Below are 19,308 nucleotides of genomic sequence, written 5' to 3'. Positions count from 1 at the left end.
GGCCCCTTTGATCCGAAAGTCTCATATGCAATGGCCAGTCACTGGCTGAAAGGACTTCCCTCTGCAAGTGCCCTCCTGAAGGCACCTTCTGCTAGGTCAGGTGGAACTACCTGATCTATGTTGGCAGCTTTTATCAGTACCAGAGACACTGCCTGCAAGACTGGCTATCTGACTGGTCAAGTTTGGGTGTGTTTGTTTGCCTACATTACTAATTGGTTCCATTATAAACTACATGATGAGTTAACCACAACAATATAAAGATTAAGATCTTCCACTCACAAACAGGTTACAAGGTCAACCAAGTTTCTGAAATTCATACATGCATGCAACAGTGCCCATTTTTTCTGGTTTTCCTTAAGTGTGGAACACAAAAGTTATGAAAATGTATTAAGATAGAAGATTTCAGCTGCTATTTGGCCATCCTCCAAAAATATACAACTCCCCCTCCTCAAAACCAAAACAATAGAGAAATTAACCTTATTTGGAATTTCTGAAACTTAGAGAGGTGGAAGACAGACAGGCAAATTTTGCATAACCCATGTCATTGTCTTTTATGATGAAATGAGCGCCTGTGTGGATGAGGTAAAAGCAGAAGGTAATATTTACTTTGATTTCAGCTAGAGTATCCAAATGTAACTGGGTTAGAAGACTATGAGGTAGGTATGGATGGCATATAACTGTATGGACAGGACTGCCAGGGTCAAAAGGGTTGCAATTAGTAGTTTGATCTTAATGGCAGCTAGTTACGTTCCTCTTAAGGAGATTTTTAGGACTTATGTTGTTTAACATACTCAGTGTTCTGGTTGGTGAGTTGGAATGCACCCTCAGCATGTGCATGATGTGAAAGTGAAGTGGCTGATGTGCTGGAGGACAGGGTTGCTGTGTGAGGGCACCTTGAACAAGACAAAGAATGGCCTGACAGCACGAAGTCTTGCACTCAGGACAAAATCCTCCATGAAGTTTTGCAGTTTGGGGACTGACTAGTGAGATGGTAGCTCTGCAAAAAGGGATCTGTGGTCCCAGTTAAAAACTAGAACAAGGGTCCACACTACAGCTTTGCTATAATTAAGGCTAATCACATGTTATGCTACATTAACAAACATACTGCAAGCAGATGAAGGGAAATGATTACTCTCCTTACTTAGCATTTGTAATTTCACATCTGCAATACTGTGTACAGTTTGGGCTCCTGAATGTGCAAGATGAACAGTATCCAGAAGGCAACCATGTTGGTTCCAGGGGTTGGAGCATGTGACATAAGGAAAGGCTAAAGGAACTCAGATTCATCTTGGAGAAGATTTGAAAGCATATAATCCCAATGCTTCACTGAATGGTGTGTTATTAAGAAGGCTTTTTTAGAAGTTAATAGGGAAAGGACAAGAGAGAATGGTCATTGCCCCTGCTTGGATGCCAGGTGCCTCCAAGCCCCTCTATTCTCTCCTCCTCAAGTGGACAGGGGAGGGAAAACATAAGGAAAGCTCATGCATTGAGCTAAGGACAGGGAAAGATCCCTCACTGATTAATGTCAAGGGTAAAACAGACCTAGCGTGGAGAAATTAACTGAATTTATTACTAATCAAAATCAAAGTAGCATAATGAGAAGTAAAACAAATCTTAAAAACACCTTTCACAGGCTTAACTTTATTCCCAATTCTCTACCACCTCCCCACCAGTAGTTCATGGGGATAGGGAATGGGAGTTATGTCACGTTGTTTCTGCTATTGCTTCTTCTTAGGGAGAGGAGTCCTTCCCCTGCTCCAACAGGAGCTCTTCCCACAGGTTGCAGTTCTTCCTGAACTGCTCCAGCATGGGGCCATTTTTTCAATAGGGGGTGTGCTGGTTTAAAGGTGAACCAGCAGGGGAAATGAACTCACCACGAGAGAGATTATAAGTCAGACCTAAAATTTAATAATAATATTACAATAACAACATTGACACACAAGGGAGATTGCTTTCAACTCACAAAACCCCAGCAGTATAACCCAGTGTCCTGGGGCACAAACCCAAGGGGGTTTGTTTGCCCTTGTGCTGAGAGCCCTGTGGTTCCCCCAAGTCCAGAGCAAAAGGAAAAGAAAAACCTGTTGGTGCAAGCAAGGGCTGTGGTCTGGGCGAGAGCGGGGATCTCCTCCTGTCAAGGTCCTGCTGCTGCTCTGGATCCTACAAGAGGTTCTTGAGGTCTTCTTACTCACCACTTATGTACCCTCAGGGAGCACCCAGTCCCTCCCCCTGGGCGGGGACTCACACAATGGGTGATTAACTCTGGGAGCCAGGGGGTGTTGAGCTGTTGATGGCCCATTAGCAGCTCCGCCCCCCTCAGGCTGGGTGTGAATGTGATAATGGCTCCCTGGGCAGCTGCTGCTAATGGCCCATTGACCTTGGGGAATGAATAGAGGGGGTAGAATACACAGCTTTGATCACCCCCACACAGGGTTAGCTGGTCCCTCCTGCTGAACTAGGACAGGGGGCAAGGAAAAAGTTACTGTATTTCAACATTTGTAGCACAGGGAGAACAGAAGATCTTCTTTGAACGTGATTCCCACATCTCCTGGGAGGTGGGGAATGTTGATTTTCTGAGGTTGATACTTCAAGGGAAAGTACAACTGTCAGTAGGCTGTTGTGCAGAACTACAGTTGACAACTGTGTTTCTTGCACTTTGTTGCCCATGAGTTTTGCAGTTTTACCCAAATCCTCTACATATCGGCTGAATGCAGCTGTATGGCTGGATGGAGTTCAAGCCTCTTCCACTTTGTGTTTAAAATACATCCGAGCTCAGGTTGTAGCTAAGCTTACGGAGAGAGCACCTTTGCACATATATAGAGACCCAAACCCTGTGTTTGGTTGCCTGACAAAAAGGTTTCAATTGACTTCTGCTGTACTTCAGAGTTAAGATGTTCCTTGGCACTTGGCTGTTTGAACTGTCCTCTGACACTTGAGGTGTTTCGAGTTTATTAATCAAAACCCAAATGCAATTATGGAGTTTGAATTTGTCCTCTTGTTTTGGGAAAAGAAGTCTTACTGATGAAATCAATGTTCACATTTTAAAAGACAACATTATTCCATACCAGTTGATGGCCACAGATGGTAAGGTCTCTCCATGTCTGATTTGAGAAAATATGAGGCACCTTACTGCAGCATGGACTGTAATCTGATTTGGAACTTTGTCTGGAACCATGAGTCTCATCTCCATTAGGAAGTGATGTTATCACAAGCCAGAGCATGACAGATTGTTTCCATGTTAGTACAATCACAGAGCATTTTTGTCTGTAATAATGTGTTTATTATTTCCATTTCCTTACAGGTTTTCCTTAAACAGTGGAAGCTTTTACTTATGTGTAAGAAAACTTAAATGCATCCTTTCCTTTGGGAAAAACTGAGTATTACCTTTTCACCAACCAGAAGTGCACTCGAACAGTGCAGGACTAAACAGACGCTCCGGGGAAACGTATCTGGAGACATCAGCTGCCTGGCAGGGCACCAACGGCCTCTTAACAGTATTTAGATTACAGATCATACACTTCTCTCTCTGAAAAGGAGTTTTCCCTTCAGGTGTTCAAACCCAGTAATTTATTCTTTTCTTTGTTGGGCTTATTAGAACTAAGGACTTGGCTTGTTTTGGTTTGGTTGGGGCTTTTGGCTGTTTTTTAAACTCTAAAAGGGCAGACCCGGCTGAGAGGGGGCAGATATGTCACCTCAAGGGATGATGGTGCTCCCACTCGTATCCGAGCGCCGGTGCCCACCGAGCAGCCCGGCACACCACGGGCGTGCGCGGCGATCAGCGCGAGCCCTTCTCCCCGCAGGGACAAAGACGGGGCCGGCTCACGCCGCCCTGCGGGTCAACCGTGCGGCGGCTGCCGCGCCCCAGCCCGCCCGCTCGGTGCGGTAGCGCCGACAGCCGCCAGAGCCCCACCCAGGCCAAGCCCACCCCACCCCGCGGGCCCCACGCCCGCCCGGCACCTGTGCGGCCGCGCCGGGCAGCGCCGGGCGCGGCGCCTGCGCACTGGGCGTGCGCTCGCCGCCAGGCCCGCAGTCACTTCCTGCCCCCGTGCCCATCCGGCTCCGGGGTCAGCGGCCGCCGCTCTGGCGGGACAGCGGAGAATAAAGTTTAATTCGGGGACGGGGAGCGCTGCCGTCCTCTCCGGGTAGGGCCGGCCCGCGGCGCCCGCCTCATTGCGGCGGCGGCGCCCGGCGCTCGCTGTCACCTGCGGCCGCCCGCCCGTCCCGCCTGGGCTGCGCGTGGCGGCGCGCCCGACTCCGGCTCCGGCTGCGGGAGCGGGAGCGCCCGGGAGCGCCGGCCCGGCGGCGGGAGCACTGCAGCCACTGAAGCTGCCGGGGTCGCGGCTTTCCCACTCTCCCGCGGGAGCCGAGGGACGCCGCGCCGTGCCGGCGGGGCAGCGAGGTGGGGTCGGGACGCGGCGGTGCCGCCCGCGGAGTGGGCTCGGCTCGGCTCGGCTCGGCTCGGCTCGGCCCGGCCCGGCTCGGCCCCGGGGCAGAGCGGCGGCCGGGGCTCTCCGCGCCAGGCGGGCGCAGGTGGCGGCGGGGCGGGCGCGGGCCGAGGCGGCGCGGCCGTTGCAGAGGGCGGTGCGGGACCTGCCGACAACAATGGAAACTTTCTCCGGCGCCGGCGGTGCCGCTGCCTCCGGCCTGCCCGGCCGTGCCGCCGCGGGTTGTGGGGCTGCGGCGTCAGCGCTCTCCTGAGCCGCGGGTGCTGCGGCGGTGACAGCTCATTTGCTTATTTTAGCAGAAGCGAGCTGCTGCTGGATGTAGAAAGAAAGTGGGTCGTGCGCACGGAAGATGCCTTTCAGGGACAAGTGTTGTCAGACTGACCACCATCACCATGGATGCTGTGAACCAGGTACAGTGATGAGTGATTCTTCGGCTGTATCTCCTTAAAAGCGCACAGAAACTGCTGTGATGGTTGCAAATGTGTATCGCTAGTGTCAGTCCTGGCTATAAAAAGTTTCTCAGTTTTGTTTGGAAATGTTTGTTGCTATCTGTGAACCGTCGCTTCAAAATTGTTTCAGGAAGAGAAGTTTTCAATTGCTGCAGGATGTGCAGGAGTCCCCCGGGCACCAGGTGGACGTTATTTGCAGTGAGCAGAGGAAGGCGAGAAGTTGTGTAAAAGCAGTAAAAGTGCAATGTTCTGAATTTTTTGTAAAATGATGTTTCTGGCAAACTCTTGCATTCGTTGCTTGTATTTTTACTTTATGTCTTCCCTGATGAGCTCTGATGAACTTGAGGATCTTATTGTCAGAGAAGTAAATCTCACCAAGTCCTGAAATGGCTGTTTACATTCCACTGCTGTTTGACTTGAAAAATGCCATTGGTGGAAAGTATAATGAGTATAGTGGAGGTTCAGCCAACCAGCTGGATGCTTTTGAAATTGTACTGCCTGCTGTTATAATTGGTACCCTTAAAGGAAATTTCATTCTTTTTGCCTTCTTGTAGAGTTTATTTGGATGCTTTGACTTGTGTTTTGGATAGAAAGGTGCTATTTGGATGCTTTCACTTCTGTTTTAGGAAATCAGTAGTTAAAAGTATGAGCATGGCAACTTTGTTCATGCTCCTTTAATTAATGGTATTGAGAGTAGGTATTGTTCAGGTAGTAGAAACGTTTCTTTATGTTGAAGATGAAATGGTTTTGAGTTGTTGTAATGCTTTAAAAAAACCTGAAGTACTTTTCTTGCATTAACGAAGATGTGTTATGTCTGCTTCACCTGTGTTAGACCTCTAGATGTCAGTGGTTGTTGTACATGCATATTAGAGGCAGTATGCAACCCAAAATATTATTTTCAGGTATAGGGAGTAGACTAGTTGAATACAATATGTCATTGTGTTAGAGATCCCCAAATGGTTAGCTGATTTGTAGTGGTTATGTGTTCCTATTTAGATTGTTTTTCTTTCTGATGGTTTTTTCAGCTTGAATTTATTTATAACCTTACGTCTTTTAACTCAACTATCCTTTCAAAATTTGTTTAATCTTTTTGCACTTAATATCTCTAGAGAGTTTTATACTATGTCTCTTCTGCTTGTTATTAAAAAAAGTCTTAGAGATGCTCTGTGCTTCATTTAGAAGTTGAAATCTTCAAATGGGACTAAAATGAAACTAAATGGATAGGGTAGGAGCCAATTTATGAAGTATAAAGCTAATTGTTTTGTCAATAAGAAGTGAAAAACTAATGATTTTGCAAACACATACATGCTTGAATAAGTGCTTTTATTCATGTGAATTTGGGTTTCCCTCTAGCCAAAGCTTAATTGCCATGTGCATATATGGAGTGCTATTAATTTTCATATGCATAAATGCTGCCTGTTGGAATAACTCATAATCATCTGGATCAGTATGTTTTAGTTTCAATAACTTTGACAAAGAATATGATGTGGAATGAAATATGAGAAATAAGGTATTACTTCAGTTTGCTTGAATCAGAAGCATTTCTTGAGTGTGGTTTTGTTGTTTTAAAATACTGTAACAGCTCATTTTGGTATACACTATGTAGTTATGTTTGTGCTTTTTTTCTGATCATTGCTACTTTAAATTTGGATTCAGTGTTTAGGTGTGTACTGGCAACGTTGAAGTTGTGTAGTGTGCTGTGAAGTACGGTTTTTGATAGTATTTTTCTGTACACTTGTTTTAACAATGGGAATCAAGTAGATTGTTTTGGAGAATTGCTTTAATTTGACAGAAATTTCTAGTAAGTTAATTTGGATTTATATATTTATATGTTTTTGTGTTTGCTACATGTAGCTTTGAATACACATTTTCTTTAAATAGTAAAAATTACAGCAAACTCTGACTGTTCTCTAACTTTATATATTTCAGTACATCTGTTGGAACCTGGTGATCCACCATTACTGCAACAGCCTCTGCAAACATCAAAATCTGGTATTCAGCAAATCATTGAGTGTTTTCGATCAGGTATGAAACTGTCTGACTCTTAAGAAGTTGATTACCTTGTTACAAGAGTTATGTATATTTAATGTATTAAAATTACCAACATCTGACTTCCTGCATATTTGCAAAATATTTGTAGATTTTTGGAATTAGGTACTCCTTTTAGTAAGGGTTTTCATATAAAGTAACAAAGATACAGGTATCTCAAAAACAGTAAAAATGTTGTTGTGCTGCTTTGTGTCACATCTGCTGCTATTATTGAGTGGATGCCATGAGAGACCCCCAACAAAGCAGGACGCTGAGCCACTTTAGTGTAGGATAAGATAAAAAGTCCTTTAATATCAGGCCTAGGGCCTCCAGGAATACATGATGACATGCACGTGCACCCCAAGCTCTAGTTTCTATGGCTTTTATAATATGATCCCTCCAATCGTTTCTTTACACACCTCTTGGTTCAGCCCTGGTCCCACCCCTGTTCCATCCCCCAAAAATTGAGTCTGGGGTCGGCGAGACCCTCCTCTTCATCATTCTCTTCCTCAGGCTTTGGAGTTCTTCCAGTGTTCTGATTTCTGGATCATCCTGCCCCTTGTTTATGTCTTGTTCTGCAGGCCTTCTGATAGTCTTCACCTCTTTACCTTGAAGAGAGTCTAAACAACTAAAAGAACTTGAGCTACTGATAAGTGGCAGAGGTTGGCATGTATAAACATTGAACTTAAGCTGTTAGGAATATTAGCATACTAAAAATCTACTTTGCTGCAGCTACAAGTACTTTTAAAATCTATAAAAATGAAAATCAAAAAATCAAAAACCCCTTCAGTATCAAGTTTATCTTAAAACTCCTGAAATTAAGAGAAAACTTGAACTTCTTAAATTGTATTGTCATACTACTTTCAGAGTGTTTTTTGATTGTTTTGGGGAGTTGCAGTACAGAGCAATGAATCTAAGAATAACAATTGAGCATTTAGAGTAGCACCCCTGAGATAATTGAAACCATCAGTGCTCTCTAGCTATTTCTACACTTCTGATGTGACAAACCAAACATTTTATTTTCACAAGCCTTGGTGTTTAGTGCTGCTATCTATGTGTTTCTAGATTTTTCCAGATAGACCTGTTAAGTATATGAAATGTGTCATGAATAAATCACTGCTGCCATGCAATGGAATACATGTTTAGTCTGAGTCTTGTAAAAGGGCACAGTATTTAAGTTGTCCACTAGCATTTCCACAACTTAATACAAAAACTGAATGTGAGATTATTCATTAGGAGCTTCTTTTAGTTTGGCTGAGATTTCCTGAGGCCTCACATATGTGATGGGCTTCTTTCACTTGACAGGCTTCTTTCACTGGAATCTTTACTGGAAGTAGCACAAACTAACTGCAAGTACTTCCACATTGTCCTCACTTGCAGGTGTTAAATTGGTAGCTTACTTTGACATCTTCAGTCATCTGCAACAGGAAATTTGGACAGAAGGCAAAAGGACTTAGGCTGAGATTCTACTGCTTAGTTCTGAACAAGCCACATTTCATTATGAAAAGAGAGTATTTGACTCTTGTGGTAAAGAAGTAGAGATTTAAGACAGAGTATTTTCCATAACTATTTAAGTAATTTTATCAAAAGCTTCTGCCATCCAAAGAATTAAGGGTAACAGGTGAATTTGAATCTATTTTTTTCTAAAACAAGAAATTGCTTGCTAAAGGCATAAACTTTGGTATTTTGAAGAGAGAAGTATTTGCTATGACTGATGTTCTCTACTAATTTCTTGTGACTGATCTTATTCTAGAATCAATATTTATAAATATTAACAGAATTAGGCAAGGTATCACCTGCCCCAGTTAGATGTAAATAGAAAATAGAGAAGACGTCAGTAAGCTGAAGGCAGCATATTCTGTCAGCAGACTGATGGCTTGTTGCCGCACTCGGCAGCTGATGAAGAATAAGGAGGTGATTTGCTTTTCCTCTGCCTACTATATCCACAAAATCAGTGAATGTTTTAAATTCATTTACTGTTTTCAGAAGTTCCTAAAACTACAGTTTAATTCAAAAGGACCAATTACTTTCTTACGCCCACCAGTGGAAAGCTTGCATAAGGGTGCATAAGGGTGATTTGAAGCCAGAGTGACTACTGTGTCATGTAGTGTGACTTGCAGTATGTCATAAATCCTTTAATCTCATCCAGTAATTCTTAAACCCAGTAATTTGCGTTGGGGAAAATAATAGCAGTGCAGAACAGAAGGAGACTGAAATATCAATACAACAGGAGATGTCTGCTATCACCAAATTGAAAGCATTTTGTTTGAAATATAGTTTGCTGTGTCACAGGAAATTTATCTACACAGAGCATCTTCAGTTTTGTTCAGGTGAGTTTTTGTCAGTGATTTTCTTTATATGCAGAAATTCAAATGTTGATTGGTGAGATCAAAGTGAACAGCTTGCTTTTGGGGGGATTCTCTGCGATTTTTATTTATTGCTATATCTAAATATTTGTCCAGTAGTCTGTAAAAATGCAAGTCAAATAAAGGTGAGGTTAGTAACACTTAAAGAAAGAGCAGTGAGAGGTGGCCCAGGAAGACACAGAAGGGGACAGAAACTGGATTATAGCCTCAGATGGTGGTCAGGTTTGGGTCCCATTTTTAAGCAACTGTTAAAGAAGACAAGGATGCTGCTTTGCTGAAACTCAGTTGTTAAACATTTTGTAGTCCTACTGTTCCACCAAGTTTTCTTGGTAAGGCCCATTTGTGTTGAAGAACTATTAGCTATTATGAAGTTATTAATATTTGAAAGAGTTCCATTCAGGAAGCAGTTCTGCAGTGTGAGACTTGTTTGATCTTTACAAGGAGTTCTTACGAGAAGTGTAAGTGATGACAGAGCACTTGAACTTGTATTTGAGCTTGAAGAATGTCTTGCTACTGTTTCATAGGTATCTGATATTATTTATTCATGGTCCAGTTTCATTATATTTTTGCTTATTTGATTGGTTTTGATTAATTCAATTCGAAGAAAAAATCAAGGTAGAGAAATTAGCTGAATTGGGTGTTTTTTTCTAATTTGGAGTGGGTAAGCATCATTCAGTAATCCATTGCTAATTTTAAGCATTACATTCATAATTTTAATGAAGTGAGAAATGAAGGAGTAAGTTTCAAGTATTTAAAACTGTATTCTTTTATTTCTTTAAGCGAGGCAGGAGATGAAATACATTAACAATGCTAGATCTAACTACCTTTAGATACATTGCATAATAGTCTGGAAAACTGGCATATTTTGTCACACTGCCTATGTTTTAAATAAGTTTCGGAATTAAGTTATATGTATTTGCCTTTCATCAGGCTGAAAATATGTCTCCATATCTACTGTGTCGCTTAAGCGTCATCATCTTGGTATTGGGTCAGATACCTAAATATAGTAACATTTCTTGACCTGTTAGTTACTCTTTGCTTTAGTTTTTGCCTTACCAGATGCTGTTTTTACATGAAATAGCTGTATATCTCCATTTTTCTTGGCTGTGTTGGATAATGCTAAAGAAAAAAAAACCCTACAGGCTTCCTTAAGTGTTCTAGATGCTTATAACTTCATGTTGTATTGCAGCAACCAAATGCTGTAGTATGCATGTTTTCCTAATGTTTCTTTTTATCATAAATCATTGCACTTTCCCTGTGAACTGTAATGTGTGTAATCCTTAAGGAATTTTTTCATTCTACTCTTGTATTCATAGTGAAATTTGGAATATGTATCATAAACTTCTGGTGCAATGAAGTAAAATTATCAAAAGACAGAAAAGCTCTTGTAATTATTCATGTTTTAAAATGCTTCCACTTTCATGAGATGATGTGAATTATAAGATGAACAGAAAACCTTCCTTAAGTGCAATATTTCTTTTATTACAGGAACGAAACAACTTAAACATATCTTATTAAAGGATGTGGACACCATTTTTGAGTGTAAATTGTGCCGGAGTCTCTTCAGAGGATTACCAAATTTAATTACTCATAAAAAGTTCTATTGTCCTCCAAGTCTCCAGATGGATGATAGTAAGTCTTACTAATTCGATTATTTAATAAAGCTATATAAAGTTGAAAACCTTATTTTTCTTTACCATTTATGCAAACACATCCGAAACAAAACTACAAGAAAAGAAGTGGAATTAAATTTGGGTAATAACATATGTGAATCACTTTCATGGTATTGAAGAAGCTACAGCACTGACTTGATATGAGTTAACAGTTGAAACCCCTGCCAATGTCATAATTAGGTAGCTAGTTTATATGTTCAGGCTTTTAATTAAGTGTCATTCTTAAAACTTTGTTTGTTCTTCCCCCCTTTTTCTTTGCCATCTCTCCTTTACTGTGAACAATACCGAAAGTATGTCAAAGGACTGAGAAATTAATCTCACAGAAAAGAGTGGCTCTAACAAGGTGTTTCAGTTCTAGATCATCATAGCTCTGGTGGACTTCAGTTGAATACTGGCTTGGGTCAATATCCATAATAGTCTCCTGTACTGGGGAAGCACTTAACAGTGCTTGTGTCATGGATAGAATTTTTTGGTCTTAGTCATTATGAAACACAAACTAAGTTTACCCTTTTCTTTAAGAATCTGTAGTTCAATATTATTGTCTCTTTCCCACTGCTTCACTTCTCCCTATGCTGCTTTAACATATTCTGTGTGATCATGGCTAACCCGAAACCTTTGTTGTAGAAATTAAACATTATTACTAAAACAATTAACTTAAATGATGAGAAAAAATCAAAACCTGTATTTTTATGGAAAAAGAAACTTATTAAAGTCTCATTCCTGTGATGACTTTTTGTTGAAGCTGATTAATTTGGAAATGTGTCAACATTCAAAAATGTTTCGTAAAACTTTCTGATTATCTTCATCTCTTGTCTAGATCAGTGTAAGTGCAATGAGGATTTTTCTTTCCTGATTAATGCCTTCCTGCCTCAATATTATAAATTATATTATAAATTGAAACAAACAGATAGACTTAGATGATTCTTTTCCCACATGGCGTCAGCTAGTGCTGTGAAGAAAGTGAAACGACTAGTACTGTCACCTTCCTTACATTAAGTGTATTTGGCCAGAGAGTCACAGAGCTTCTCTGTGAAAAGGGATGGCTTGTATTTTCAAAGGAAGATTAGAAGTGCACCTGACTTCAGATGCAATAGTTTCTAATGAAAATAAGATGACCCTGAAAAAAGATTTCATGTCCAGCTTCTGACATTTTAGCCTTCACTTAACTGGCTGATTAACCTTCATATTATATGAAGTACCATAAAAATAGCAAACTCACTCTTCACTATGAGAGGTGCAAATAAAGGGAATAATAATTCATGCTCTGAATAAAATATATAAATATGTATATTTTATATTAACTCGTGTATAATATATATGTATATATAGGTGAAAGGTTTTTTCAGTTAATAAAAGATAGTGAACAATAAGCAGGAATAAAAGTTCAACATCCCTTAATAAAAAATAGCACCCCTTAATAAAAAATTCCAAAGACTATTCTCTGATAACTTTTTTGAGATGTGTTCATTTAGTATAGTCAGGAAGTAGTCTTAAAAGGTGCTATAAAACAGGAGGGACTTTTTACTCCTGGTAAAAATTATATAAATAGCTCCGTTTCAAACTGACTGCAAAAGCTGTTAAAATTTCAATGTTAAAAGATGGGTCTTGAGCAACAAAACAGCATATTTCTTTACTGACACTCCTTTTATGTATTACTGGGAGTGTGGAAGTAATAACTTAAGTGTGGGTTTTTAATTAGCCGTTACCATGAATCACATCTTTAATATTATCCACAAGGACTTGAACTGTGTCATGTCATCTCAGTGCCTCACCTTTTTCCTGTAGCATCCTGGCTTCTTAGTTATGCCAGTACAGATGCTTCATATGTTATGCTGGGAACTAGATGGCTGAACTAATTTGGCATTTAAAAACAGAATATTACTGAGCCCTGTAAAATACTATGTACTTACATCTTCCTGCAATGCTCAGGTTACACAGATGTTTCATTCTTTCTAAGGATTGTTCAGAATTCATAGAGAAGAGCTTATTTTCAGAATTAGGTTCCTTCATTGAAAGTGCCTGTTTCCAACAGTAGGAAAATTGGTTTCTGATGGTACTTTAGGCTTAGTTGCACACCTGCAGAACAAGCTCAGTTGAATGATGTTATTTTTGCAATTTTGCAGATTTTTAAAGACCAGCTTAATTTCAGGCATACAATTTTTTAGTTCAGGTGGCTTTCACATTAGCACACCAGAGGGCTGTATTTCCAATGTTGGCTTTTAATAAAAAAACAACTTGTAATGATTACTCAACACCTCTGAGTGTTCACAGAGTACAAGATTTGTGGAAATTTCGAGGCTGAATTCACACAGTGGTTAAAAGCGACTTAGAAATTTTAATAATTGGAAATGACCACATCATTAAAAAATACCTTTTCCTTTTTTCACAGACCTCCCAGATAAAAAAGATAAGCAGAGTCAAGCCATAAATGACCTCCTTGAAGCAATCTATCCAAGGGTAGATAAGCAAGAATATGTAATTACATTGGAACCCATAGAAACTAATCAAAATGCCGTATTTCAATACGTGTCAAGGAATGATAGCCCAGATGAGAACATAGAAAGCAGCCATACCCCTGATCAAGCTCCAACACAGATACAGGAAACGAGCACTGAGCAACCCAAAGCTGCTTCAGCTCCAGCCCCAGTCCCACCTGGGGAGACTGTAGAATTACCTCCTGCTGATCCTGTTACAAGCAAGGTGATATCTTCCCCTGAAGAACAGCCTCCAGCAGTAAATACTGAGTTGGACTTGCTGGATAATTCTGATTGTGGCCACCAGTTGATTTGTTGCCTTTGTAGGAAAGAATTTCATTCAAGACGCAGTGTACGCCGACACATTCGAAAAGTGCACAAAAAAAAGATGGAAGAGCTAAAGAAGTACATAGAAACAAAAAAGAAACCAAACCAGTGCGCCGCAAAAGGACGAAATAAGAATGTTCTTGTAGCATTAGGTCGAAGTTGTCCTGTATGTTATAAGTCATTTGCTACAAAAGCCAATGTAAGGAGGCATTTTGATGAAGTTCATAGAGGATTAAGAAGGGATTCTATTACTCCTGATATAGCTACAAAGCCTGGGCAACCTTTGTTCCTAGATACAGTTTCTGCTAAAAAATCTTTTAAGACCCGAAAACAGAAGTCATCTTCAAAGGCTGAATACAATTTAACTGCATGCAAGTGCCTTCTGTGCAAGAGAAAATATAGTTCACAAATAATGCTGAAAAGGCACATGCAAATTGTTCACAAGATAACTCTTTCTGGAAAGAATTCTAAAAGAGAGAAAGGATCCAACAATACTGCCAATGGCACAGAAGTAAAAGTTGAACCAGCAGATTCTGTAGAACCTTCGCCCCCTTCCATTGCTCTTTCTCCACCAAATGAATTAAAGGGAACAAATCATTCAAATGAGAAAAAGAACACACCATCAGCACAGAAAAATAAAGCTAAACAGGACCCTGAAAACCCTAAATCAATTCCTAAATCAACCACTAAATCAACCTGCAAATCAACCACTAAATCAACTTCTAAATCAACCAATGCATCTGCTGCAGGTGGCCAGCAAAAAACCAGGAAGCCAAAACTTTCAGCTGGCTTTGACTTCAAGCAGCTTTACTGTAAACTCTGTAAGCGCCAGTTTACTTCTAAACAGAACTTGACAAAACATATTGAATTACACACAGATGGAAATAATATTTATGTTAAATACTACAGGTGTCCTCTCTGCTCTTACGAAACGCGTCGCAAACGTGATGTGATAAGGCACATAACTGTGGTTCATAAAAAGTCACCACGCTACCTTGGGAAAATAACTGCAAGTTTAGAAATTAGAGCAATAAAAAAGCCAATTGATCTTGTTCTAAATAAGGTGACAAAAAGAGGCCCTCAGAGGGATGAAACAAAACAGATTAGTTCAAAACAGGATGTCACCTCTAATTCTCCCAATAAAAAGTATGAAGGAGCTGATGTTGGCATTGAAGTAAAAGTAACAAAAAACTTTTCTCTGCACCGATGCAATAAATGTGGGAAAGCATTTGCCAGAAAAGCTTTTCTAGAACATCATAAGAAAACTCACAAAGCAAATGTATCTCGTTCACCTGAAGAAAATAAAACCAAAGGCAGAAGTACAAGATCTAAAGCTGTTGTCTGGTGAGGAAAAAGTGTTTTGTCTTTTTCTTTTTGTCTTTTTTTTTTTAACCCCAAGACTACCACTGCATTTCTTTTGCTTTTGTTGATTTATTGTGGAAAATGTATTTTCCCATGGATTTTATGGTTTAATGGCTTACATGCAAAGTCAGATGTCAAATTGGTGTCTTATATTTTGTTTTCAGCATTTTGGAAAAGAATTAAAATCTATATTTGTGACTGTAGGAAGCTGGATTATACATTAAACTGTATTGAGTCACATTTTCTTACGGCATCTGTTACAATCAAGCTAATATACATATATTTTAAAAATAGCGATTTTTAAAAAAAAACAATAATTTTGTTTGGTTTAAATAGCATAACTTGTTAATTAACTATAACCAGTTGAAGAAGTACTAAAGGTACTACAGTAAAAGCTGTTAACGGAAAAAATGTCTATTAACTTACTGGATTTAGCATTTGTGAATTTAATTTTTTTTTTCATTTTGATGTGTATTGCCTGTACCCTTACAAAAAAGCGCAAAGAGCAGTTTTTTGAATGTAATTTCGTTGCTTAATTGCTTTGATTTAAAATCATTATGGATTCAGTGCCTGAAAACACATCCGAAATCATCAAATTTAGGATTTCGTTATTTTAATGTGTATTTATATATGCCTGGCTTGGAAACTTCTTGTCATTTATTTTTTAAAATTCTTCAAGTCTTATCGAAATTTTTTTTTAGAATCAGTATGTGTAAAAGTCTGGCCAAGAGTTTTCTAAACTTCTGCTTGTATGGTACTCTGGGAGTTTTTTACAGTTGAAGCAATTGTATTGGTAGTTTCTCAGTTTTCCATAACCTTATGTTAACCTTATGTTAAAGGTGACCTATTTTTAAAGGACCTTTTAAAAAAGAAAATACTTGTATGGAGGTAGTTTGTATTTCAGAATGCCTGACTGATGCCTGAAAGTTGGGGGATAATACAAAATTTATAATGAAGAGAGACAGTACATATGAGACAGTGATACTTGTAAGAATTTTTAACATCCATATTCAGAATTATCTTTCTCGCACATTTGGTAAAAAGGAAACCAAGTATTATCTGTGCCTTGTTCCGTATTTCAACTCTGAAATGCTGTTTTCCAGGAGGTAATTTGATTTGAGTTCAGCTTTCCTATAACCACTCAGATATGTTAAACTGTAGTGCAGTGCTTTTGTCACTTTGTAACAAATCGTGGCTAAGTGGGACAGAACTTCAAAAATGAACTGAGTTGGATCCTGAATTAGGCTGAATTTAAGAGGTGGACTGATTTCTGCATTTTGGACAAGAAGTAAAAATTTAACATAAGCAAAATAATTTATTTATGTTGTGTAACTTAAAACAGAATTATATGGATAAACTCAAAGTATTAATTTATTCCCCTTTCTCTTCAGATAGGTTCAAGTGATGTTCGGAAAGTTTGAAGTACGTTTGAATGAAAAAGACTTTGTTTTGGAACTGCTAATTCTTGATAATCGTTCAATAAGAAGGAAATATTTTCATAAGCTATTTTTTCATACTATATTAGTAACCATTCTGACTGCCTGTAGGACAGTGCCACCTCCCAAAACACTGAAGCAGTTAAAATGAAATGCACATGCTTCTAAATTAGCAGTTATCTCTATGCACTTGTGGTTTGACAGTATAGAAGAAACTTTCTGAAATCAAAAAAAGGTACACCAGAGGCAAGTAAATGAACAGCAGCTTTGAAAGAAGGTTTTTGTTCCTCGTTAGGAAATCATCCTCAGAAAGCTCATCATGCATACTGGTCCTCCCTGGTAGTGCTAATTTACAGACAGCTCAAACTTTGTGATATTCTACTTTGATAAAAGTTGTGTTATATACTGTTTTCAATTTATTACAAATGAATGTATAAGAGCAAACAATATAGTGTATATTGGCTGAATTGTACTAATTTTTAGTATTTGCCATAACATGTTTGTTCACATTGACTAATTTCCCAGTTCTGGGGCATTCTGAATTTCACTGTCCTGAAGTCACTTCAAAGATCTCCATTTTGTTTCCATATGTGGTTCATAGGAAAACTTTGTAAACATCTTGGAAGTTTACAAGAATTATCCACATTCCTTTATTCTTTAATTTTTTTAAAAAAGAAAATTATACACAAGCACTTTAATGATAGTTGCAGTTTATTTTTGAAAGATCAACACACTAATGTTAATATGAAGGTAGTGAGTATTTGCTGATGTATTATAGACAATCTGTGCACGACCACTTATAATGGTAGCTTATTCATTAAATATTGATAAAAAGGGAGGATAGTATGGGAGAAACTCAAAATATGTTTTCTTTCAAGATCTTAAATGACCACTGTGGCTACTAGCACTTGACTTTGTGTAATTTGGAATTTGCTTTAGATAGCTTTTTTAACCTTTTAATCAAGATTGTAGTAAAACAGTCGCATGCCTACCATTATGAAATTCTTGGCAGGTTTCATGCATCCATGGGTTTTGTTTTGGGTCTTTCTGTTGGTTTTTTGGTTTTGTTTTGTTTATTTTTGATCTTTTAGAAAATGTTTAGTGATTTGTGTCAAATTGTTACAATTTGAAAGGTATTGTACATCAGAAGAATACCATGTTTTTTATATAGGTTCACTCCCTTACTTAGGGAGGTGCCTCATGTTCATATATACTTTTTGTATAAAATATATCTAAATGTTGATCACAAGATCAGGAGTAAAATACTTTTATGGATAGAGAACTATTTGGCCCTGTTAGTGCATTGCACTAAAACTACTGTGAATGAGAACTGAGATTGTAGCTGTTGCTCAGAGTGTTCTATGTTGAATGTACATGCTTTTGTTTGGATAAATGTACTGTAATTGTTGGAAAATAAAGCAGACTGGAAATGATTTTTAAGTGGGCATAAAGAAAAACATGTTGTGTTTGTAAACTTGGAATATCTGTCCCTCTGCAATAAGAAATTACATTGTTAGCATTTTGTAAAGTTTTATTCATTGATCACTGAAGCTAGTTGTTTGTAATATTCTGTTGTAATAAATGTTTTTTTATTAAAAATTTGGCACTTACGGAGTGAACACTTCACACTGATGCTTGACCCTTGCTATATTTTTAGAAAACACTGTTGATACTGGCTTTTTGTTCTTTCTAAAGGAACCTCTTCCTTAACTAAGCAATACTTGTTGTTATTATCCTTTCAAAGCAAAATAATAATATTGAAGAACATAGGCTGTGCTGGGGTGTTTTTTATAAGAAAATAGAATTACCTAGTTTTCCACTGGAAATAACATTAGTGGCCATCTAATGTTCCTTGTTTTCATGGTTGGATATAAGAAAAGAACTTCCATAATCATTGTTTATTCTGTTGTAAAGTAAGACATCAGGCTGTTAGTGTAACTACAGTTTAACTCATGTTCCTGAATACCTGTGGATTAAGAATGGGAAATTAAAACGCAAGCATAGTGAATAGAGTAACTGTTCATTTCTCAGTTTATTCTTGTGGTTCTGTTGTGGGTAAGTGAGTAATCTGCATCTTGAAATATGTGAAGGTGAAGTTACTCCTATCTCAAAAGCAAGCTTTCTTCTTACAGCATATTGGGTATGAGTTTTTAATTAATGCAGTCTTGCATCATTGATGGAGCACATTGGTTTGGTCAAAGACATTGTAGATTCTTTACTGGACCTTGAGAATTAGGATTGAGTCTTGTTAAAAGAGTTTTTTATTTCAAATGAATATGACATATTTAACAGAAAACTTTTGGGATTATCTAAACATTCTGTTTGGAAGTATTTTTTTTTTAAGTGATACATGTCTTCTAATGCTGGGGTTTGAAGGGCTGGCTTTCACGGACATGAAATCTTGCAAGGTCAGCAAGTGGTACTCATTGATACTGGTGGCACCAGGCTTGCTGAAGTCTAAGAAGGTGCTGGTATCTGTCTCAAAACCATCTGTTCTTTCTTTATCTCTCAGCTCAGAGTGTCTGGTTTTCCTGGGTTTATTTTTTTTTTGTCTTTGTATTTGGAGTGGTTTCTGCTGTTATGTTTCACTTGTCTTTTCTGTTTGAAATGTTAGCTTCCAGGTCTTGAAATCCTTATAGTGTTTGGTCTCCTCAGTTTTATAGGACAATAAAGAATTCTGTAGTTTAGATAGTTGGTTGCCATTACTACCATTTGGTTTTGATTGGATTCTGTGGGGATGAACTGAAAGCT

General features: G+C 38.8%; 1 protein-coding gene across 3 annotated transcripts; it reads left to right on the top strand.

Annotated features, from left to right (window-relative positions):
• The first annotated feature begins 4,048 nt into the window (after positions 1-4,048).
• On the top strand, positions 4,049-18,183 carry ZNF800 (zinc finger protein 800). Of its 3 annotated transcripts, none has more exons than XM_071552522.1 (6): positions 4,049-4,139; positions 4,742-4,852; positions 6,821-6,916; positions 10,774-10,917; positions 13,348-15,103; positions 16,517-18,183. In XM_071552522.1, exons 2-6 carry the CDS (start codon positions 4,792-4,794, stop codon positions 16,524-16,526), a joined length of 2,067 nt encoding a protein of 688 aa, XP_071408623.1. In that variant the 5' UTR covers positions 4,049-4,139; positions 4,742-4,791; the 3' UTR covers positions 16,527-18,183. The 3 variants fall into 3 exon arrangements, with proteins under 3 accessions (XP_071408623.1, XP_071408622.1, XP_071408624.1); XM_071552521.1 differs by having other exon boundaries at positions 4,739-4,852; XM_071552523.1 differs by having other exon boundaries at positions 4,739-4,852; positions 16,513-18,183.
• The last annotated feature ends 1,125 nt before the right edge of the window (positions 18,184-19,308 follow it).

This window comes from Pithys albifrons, chromosome 3, assembly GCF_047495875.1.
Source record: "Pithys albifrons albifrons isolate INPA30051 chromosome 3, PitAlb_v1, whole genome shotgun sequence".
NCBI classification, from domain to species: domain Eukaryota; kingdom Metazoa; phylum Chordata; class Aves; order Passeriformes; family Thamnophilidae; genus Pithys; species Pithys albifrons.
The sequence above is the reverse complement of the archived record's forward strand: the minus strand, read 5'-3'. Positions and strand labels throughout refer to the sequence as shown.

What these genes read in the sequence shown, in the direction of transcription:
- ZNF800 (XM_071552522.1), top strand. Translation starts at nt 4,792, where the DNA reads ATGCCTTTCAGGGACAAGTGTTGTCAGACTGACCACCATCACCATGGA. An exon ending in CCATGGATGCTGTGAACCAG is followed by an intron (nt 4,853 to 6,820) that starts GTACAGTGATGA and finishes TATATATTTCAG; the next exon opens with TACATCTGTTGGAACCTGGT. An exon ending in CATTGAGTGTTTTCGATCAG is followed by an intron (nt 6,917 to 10,773) that starts GTATGAAACTGT and finishes CTTTTATTACAG; the next exon opens with GAACGAAACAACTTAAACAT.